General features: G+C 34.4%; 1 protein-coding gene across 1 annotated transcript in view; it reads right to left on the bottom strand.

Annotated features, from left to right (window-relative positions):
- Positions 1-1,888: 1,888 nt before the first annotated feature.
- The window catches only part of LPL (lipoprotein lipase), a 24,054-nt gene continuing 18,136 nt past the window's right edge, over positions 1,889-7,806 (bottom strand). The window contains exons 7-10 of the mRNA XM_006745857.3: positions 7,585-7,705; positions 6,671-6,853; positions 5,538-5,642; positions 1,889-3,446 (exon numbers count right to left, since the gene is read on the bottom strand). Of these exons, the coding sequence (XP_006745920.1) occupies position 3,446; positions 5,538-5,642; positions 6,671-6,853; positions 7,585-7,705 (410 nt within the window). The 3' untranslated portion in view covers positions 1,889-3,445. The remainder of the gene's footprint in view (positions 3,447-5,537; positions 5,643-6,670; positions 6,854-7,584; positions 7,706-7,806) is intronic.

Genomic DNA, 7,806 nt, shown 5'->3' with positions numbered 1-7,806 from the left:
TTATTGAGTCATGTCATAAAAGTCACCCATATTATTAAGTGTACAATATAAGTAAAGTACAGAGTTGTACAATCAACACCACAATCCCCCAAAATATCCCTTATATTCATTTGTAGTTAATTTTTCTTCCAACTCTCATCCCCAGGCAACAACTAAATCTACTTTTTTCTCTATAAATTTGCCTTTTCTGAAAATTTCATACAAATGGAATCATACAATATGTAGTCTTTTGCATCTGGTCCTTTCATATAACAAGAGTTTGAGGTACATCCATGTTGTAGCAGATACCAGCAGTTCATTCTTTTAATTTTCAATAATATTCCTTTGTATGAACATACCACATTTTCTTTTTTTTTTTTTTTTGGTGTATGTTGAACATTTATTACAACTAATTGGTGATGTTATAAACACAGCGCTAACACGGCCTGAATATGTATTGGTCACAATCACAACAAAGCTTAAGCCAGCCCAGCAGATACAAATGAAAGTGTAAACCATGAAGACATGTTTACATATACAGAACTATGTATAAAAGTGACACTGAAACAACTGTATAGCTTTAAAATTTGGGTTGCTTCCACTTTGGTGCTCTTAGGAATAATGCTGTTATGAACATTTTGTCAAATCTTTGTGGACATATGTTTCAGGCTTCTTGGGTATATACCTAGTAGTGGAATCACGGGGTCAAATGGGTTAAGCTCTGTAACTAATTTTTAAAAGCACTGCCAAACTGTTTTCCAGAGTGGCCACACCATTTTACATTCCCATTAGCAATATATACAGGTTCACATTTCTCTACAGCTTTGCCAACTCCTGTTATTATTTGTCTTTTTGATTATATCAACAGGCAATGATGGACAGTGAGCAAAGTTTAAATTGGGGAGTCTTTTCCTGTCAAGGGGACCCCAGTCCAGAAGACCCAATACCTAACTAACAATGAAGTTTTGGATCAGTGGCCACTGAAACAATTGTTTTCTGTATGAAATTCTTTCTGACTGTACTAAGAAGCAATCTTTACTTAGTTGCATATATGGCTATGTTGTTCTTTTCGCAAAGAAAAGTTCTAAAAAATGCACCTTCCCACACCAAATAGTTAATTTTATTGCACAAACTCACTTCGTAGGTAACAATTAGACCTCAGAAATAAAGATAATGTATTCTAGAAAGTGGTCAGAATTTTTTATATTAATTTAACATTTTACTAGTGAAAAAGTAGGTGCAGGCAAGGAAAATTCTGTGCATTTTATTTAGGAAAAAAAATCTGTATTATTTTCCTTTATAGTTTAAAGGATTTCTAAGGCTTTGTACAAATGTAAATATAAAAATAAAATATAATGAGTATTATAATTTTTAGAAGCTAAATTTTTTACCAAGTATACTAATTTTACTCAGTAAAAATGTGCTGAATGAATCTGCCCTAAGAATAAATATCTTTTTAGGGAACTAAAACAATACAAAATAATGACTTAGTGTCATAATAAAATTTTGTCAATTTTACTAAAAGCAGATTCCATTTCTTAACATAGTTAATTAAGTTTCCTTTTTAAAAAAGTCTACTTTATGGTATTATTTCATCAGAATAAGTTGGCTCAGTGAGACCGTCACTGACAAAGACATGTACAAAGTTAGCACCACATGTCTATAAATGCAGTTAGCCACAACCCTTTCTGATATACAATTTCCCTTTACTCATATACACATATATTTACAGTTAATAAATAACATTTAAAGCCAAAGCATTGTTTATATATATATAGTGAAGTCTGTAGAAGCCAGAGTTCCTAGGGCCATACACTGATTGGATCCATATTTTCTCAAGTTTACGCACCCTTTTTCAAAACCCAAATCCAGAAAATTAATGAATTAGCAATGAAGGGGGATGACAACAACAAATCTCACAATATTTTATTTTTAGAGAAAATTCATTCCAAGTTGGCTGATATCAATCACAGCATTCATCCTACTTTGTATAGGTATAACCATATTTCTCAAATGAAGGGCTTAAGTTCTGGCACCTCTGGAATAATTTCTACTTCAATACATCCTAATACTGTATCTCTTGATTGTTTACTTTCCAAGCTATGCTGAATAATAAATGTACATGAGGGGCTTCGTATGTGAGTCATATGTTCAGATACCCACACATGTTCATAGTTTGGATTCCCAGCAATAGTCTTTGAGACATTTTACTTCTTTATCAATTTATATTAATATATAGAAGATCATTCTGAAAATATGATATCTAGTTTATGAATTACTGTTCACTCACTCTTGACTCGTTGTTAAAAATAACACCTCTCATGGCATTTCATGTGGCTATGGCAATTGAGGATTCTTTTAATTGCCCACAGTGGTTTTAAGCACTGTTTACGGATATATAATTTTTCACCTCCTAACTTAGTAACAATGGCCCTTGTCTAAAATTTATAGAAGTTTGCGTGATGTAAAATTTGATCTTGAGTACATATTTTCTTACTAAAACCAGGAAAGAGACATGCTCAAAGTATGATTGAAGCATGACTGAGCTAAACGTAAAATGGAACAGTGCCTATCAGATATTAAGTGGCCTCAAATTGATGAATATAACTTCAGAAATCTGATTAATGAAATTGTGGTATCATTTTCTTTCCCCATAGTTAAAATTATGTGTCAGTTGACAATAACAGGCTCATTTAAAACACCAACCTAGAAAGCACTGTTAAAATATAATCTTGAGACAAACGGCAGGTAGAGATTAAACGATAAACTGTAAGCCTATTAAGACTGAATTGGTCTAAATTTTATATCTCTTTTAATTTGTAACTTAGCAATGATGCAACCAGCTGCAGGGAGGGTTTAAAGTTTCAGTGATTTATCAATTTCATTTTCTATTCCTCTCTCCAAGTCACTAGTCCCTGGTTAATTCCTGGGCAACACAGAGGCCAATGGCAAGAGAAAAACCATTCCAAAAAAGTCAGGTGTTTTGACTAGTAAGTAAATGGGTCCAATTCATGTCACCAAAAAAAAAAATCATTTTCTATATTCAGACTTGGAGAAAACACTGAGAAGGTATCAGTTCAGAAAATGCAGACTTCTGATTAAAAAATGAGATTCTACTTAATTTTAGGCTATGGTTAACTCACTAGATAAAGAAGGTGTATTATGTTACCATGAGCCAAAATGGTTCTTACTTCTTTCTCAAAGGACAAAACAGTGATTTTCAAATCTGCGATCTTTTAATGTTGGAAGATGTGCTATTTGGCCACTATATTCCTCAAATTGAATTAGCCACTTTTTTGGGTATTTAAGACTGTATCCTAAAATAACTAATTAATTATTAATTAGGGATTAATACTCAGGAAATTTCTCTTTGAAACACCCAAAGCACTGGGCATCTTTTGTAAAAGTTATTTCATTCTTCATAGAATTCATGTGCTGCTCTTCCTTCTGTAGATTTGCCCAAGGTTCTGAGAAAAAGCAGAGGAAGGGCAATTTATTATTTGCTTAGTGTTTTACAACCCACCCCCTCCCACCTTCATGATGAAAAGGTTATCCAACTGGAAGTTCAGAACAAAGGTTGTGAGTATATACCCAGGGCACATGAGGATAATGGATCAGATGTAGATAACGGCAGGCTTGTGGGAAAGAAAGACACTCTAAGATCTACTTAGCCATGTCCCAATAAGGACTATCATTTTCAGAGGACTGAATCAAATGATTTCAAAGATGATATGATTTAAGAAGATTTCTTAATTCTAAAACTTGTCAAATGAAATGCCTGATTCTTTCTTTTCTTGTGATAGGAGTCTTCTAAAGAGTTATATCAGAAGATGAGAGACAGAGAACTTTTGATTAACTTAGTGACAGAAGAGAGAAACTGCAGAAGTAGTTATTAGTCTGAATCATAATTCCTAGATAAAGTTCAGATGTATAAAGAAAAACCACCTAAATATCTGTGGTCTCAGTAATCCTGTAATCAGACAAGGAATATATCAATAGACTTTCTCAGATAAATGATTGTGACTTATATAAGTAATATGACCAGAGATACTTTTAAAACAGCTGGAGGTATTTCCTAATTTTTCAGGTTTTGTTTCTACATTCACATATAGTCAAAGTTATGGATGATTTGGGGAGAATGTATATGTACAAGTGTTTGTGTGTGTTTGTATGTGACATAAATGCATGTATAAAACTTCACAGAGGAGTTGCTTCTAAAAGTTAAAGCAAATGTGAAATTGTCACAGATTTGTGATGAGGGAAAACAAAGCAATGAACCTCTAAGTAGAATAGTCCACTTAGATAAAAATTCAGTTATTCTGCCCGGCTCAGTACCATCAACTATTTTCCATTTTAAGTTTATCTTGAGTACTCTTACATTAATGTTTTTAATCAAGTGGCTTCATCTTATTGTTCAAAGTGTATTTCATAATTCAATTTTTGTAAAAAATGAAAAAATATAAAAATTATATATACATTGAAAAGGTCTGAAAGAATATAAATTTAAATGTTAATTGGGAGTTATTCCAGGGGGATAGAGTCACAGTGATTTTGTTTTGCCTATTTTTCCTGATTTATCCATAATCCATAATTATCCATGGATAAATTATAACATAAAATAGAAATTTAAAGTAATAATAGAAATTCCACATATGGTCTTTAATATGCTTTTCTGATTAGGCAATTCTTATTCTGTACTTTTGTCTATCAATGTAACTGAGAGAAGACAAACCAGAAGTAATTGTTTTTTCTATTTCTGGAAGATGTTGTGACCAACCTTTCCCATTGTTTCTTGTTTCCCTGGCTTGTATGACGTGATCTAAGCTTTTCCCTCTTATACTTGTAACCCATTAGTACTTGGTATCTGGCAGGGGAATGAGTAGACAAATGAAAGTGAGATAATGTGAGAATCCAGGAGGGCATGGAGAAGGTCACATGCTTAATCTCCACTTAGTATTGACACTCTGGAAAGATTTAGCTGACAGCTGCCATATGGATTAGTCTTAAAGGTCAGTAGGAAAGAGCCAGGGGATTGTTTTCAGATGGAAAAGAAAACCACCTCCTAAATTCTAACTCCATTAGCTCCCCATCATTGGGGATTTTGAGATGGATGCTTGGTGACTGCCCCTTTTTGGCTCTCTGTCCTGGAGTCTGCTGCCACTTGGAGCACCAAGAAGTCCTATGTGCTGCAGCTGATGTTTTGCTCCCCTGGAGGGGCTAGGCCCACAGTCACAATGATGACTATTGTGTTGTATGCTCTGCACACAGTCTCTGTAAAGGTAGCAGGGATGCAGTACAGAAAAAAGCAGCAGTAACGATTTTGTGGTAGTGCAAAAGGAAAATAAAAGAACAGAAAGAGAAAGAAAAAAGAGGAAGTACTGCCAAAAACAAATGGGCCAGGCCAATGCGTACATGGAAGGGCTAAGAAAGACCACCTGAAGATTCTAGCCACAAGAACCAGTGCAAGTCTTTAGTTATGGGACGAAGAGCAATGTATGAAGCAGTGTCCCTGAGTGCAAGCTCAGGATACCCAAGGATCTTTAGCCCATGATGCTCACCAGCCAGACTTTTTATTCAGAGACTTGTCATGGCATTTCACAAATACCACAGATGCCTTTCCTTTCTGCAGATGAGACACTTTCTCCCTGGAACAGAAGATTACCCTGTAGAAGAAAATGGATGTGAACATGTCATATGGGAAAAGAGAAACAACCGAAAATATATGGTTTGGTCAGGGCTGTTTAAATCCTACCTCATCATTATGATTAATTATTTTGATATTTCCAATAACTGTTTAAAGTCAGGCCATTCTGGTCAGCAACACATCTGAACCAGACAGTTATTTGAGGGCCTAACCCACTGTTCAACAATAGAGTTAATCAGTCTAGACAGGATATAGACAGCTTGGAGCAGCCTCAAAATCACAAAGCTTTCACCACGAGGTGATACAAGATCAACTTTACCACTTCCTTGTATCTGCATTAGGGAATTCACAAACCACTCTTCAACTGTCCTGTTAGAGAAACAAATACTCTGCATAGCCTCTCCATCCACAACCTGTTTTTTGTTTGTTTTTTTGTTGTTGTTGTTGTTTGTTTTGTTTGTTATCAAAGAAAATGACCAGAGAGAAAAAATTTATCAGTCCTAATTTAAAGAGTCGTTTTTATTAACAATAATGGCACACCATAGTTTGCAAAATACCTATACATTTAGTAAAAAAGTTTTAAATCCTATGGGGCTCTCTATGCAATTAATTTATAGATATACGTGAGGTGGGGGTGGGGAGACAGGATGAGATTACCTTGGAATCTCATTCTTCTTGAAGAGGTTGATTTTAATCTTTGAGTGTCAAAATAACATCTCTGAGATTCTTTCCATAACTGTTTCGTGCTTGCAAGAAACAGTGCTAAATGAGAAGCTGAGATCCTCAACTTAAAATCTCAGCTCTCACTCAATAATTGTGATCAATTCAGGGCTTATATTTTCTTTCCATGAAATTCAGAAATACTATTACTTCCCTGGTACGATAATAAAAGAATACTCCTCCCCAAAATTATAGGTGTAATTATCTAGTTGATATAGTTTTAAAGAAAAAGCTTACTAAAGTTCCACCTGAATGTTGAAGGCTCCACGATCCCTAGGTAAGGACACAGTGAGTCTAACGTAAATGGAGAAAAATACATTTAATTACTTTTTTTGGGTCTCTCCTGCTTTTACTCTGATCTTCTCAAGAGCGAAGCCAGAGCTGCTCCACCAGTCTGACCAGCTGAAGTATGAATCACTCTTCCATTTGAGTTTCAACATTAGCAGTTCCCCAATATCCACCTCCGTGTAAATCAGAAAGGAGTAGGTCTTATTTGCAGAAACTTCAGGCCTGAAGAAAAAAATCAGCGTTATTTGGTTAGTTGTGGAAACAAGTTTTTTGTTTTTTGGTCTTTTTTTTTTCATTCTTCTTCCTCCCAAGACATAAATAGCTTTATTGTTTGGGAGATATTTTTAAAAATGCAAAAAATGTCCAGCAAAATACTCAAGATGAAGATCAATGTCATTTAGGGTATTTTAAAAGATATTTACACGCTTTTAATCTATTTTAACTTTTACACAAATGGTATGAACTATTTAATACAATTCTTAAGAAAAAAATCCATAAATCAATCATTCAGAGGCATTTATATTCATCTTCATATATCCCCTTTCAATCTATATTGCTATGTGAACATGTTTACTTTGTTAAAGTCATAGGATACCTAAAATTCTCTATTCTTTCTTTGTTTACTTCATATTTTACTTTCCATTTTTTGCCATGTTTTACCTGGTTTTCTATAATTATAGTTTTTAGAAACTAGATTGATTTTATTGACTTTAAACCACAATTCATTTAACCATTGCCTCAATGTTGGGTACTTATTTTGTTTCTAATCCATGCTATTATATGTACTAATGTAATGAGTATCTTTTGCCATAAAGCTTTTTTTTTAAAAATATGATGACTATTTCTTTTCCAAGTGTCCTACTCTTCTTCTGCTCTAAGGACCAATGGTTAGAGCAGGTAGCAGTGCCGGTGATAAGCCCACATGCTGGAGGAAATGTCATGTGGCTACTCACAGGGTAAAAGGGATGTTCTCACTCTCGGCCACAGTGCCATACAGAGAGATCTCGAAGGCCTGGTTGGTCTGTGTATCACTCTCAGTCCCAGAAAAATGTATCTTTACTTGGTAATGGAAGACTGTAGAGAGAAAATTGGAACAAATGCTGATCAGTTTTTATGGAAACACCACCGCCCCCAAATAAACAGGTAATTCAGAACCACAGAATTCTGAACCATTA

The sequence above is a fragment of the Leptonychotes weddellii genome, chromosome 2 (genome assembly GCF_054177405.1).
Source record: "Leptonychotes weddellii isolate Sample4059 chromosome 2, ASM5417740v2, whole genome shotgun sequence".
In the NCBI taxonomy this organism is placed as follows: domain Eukaryota; kingdom Metazoa; phylum Chordata; class Mammalia; order Carnivora; family Phocidae; genus Leptonychotes; species Leptonychotes weddellii.
Note: the sequence above shows the minus strand (reverse complement) of the source record. Positions and strands in the feature narration are given on the sequence as shown.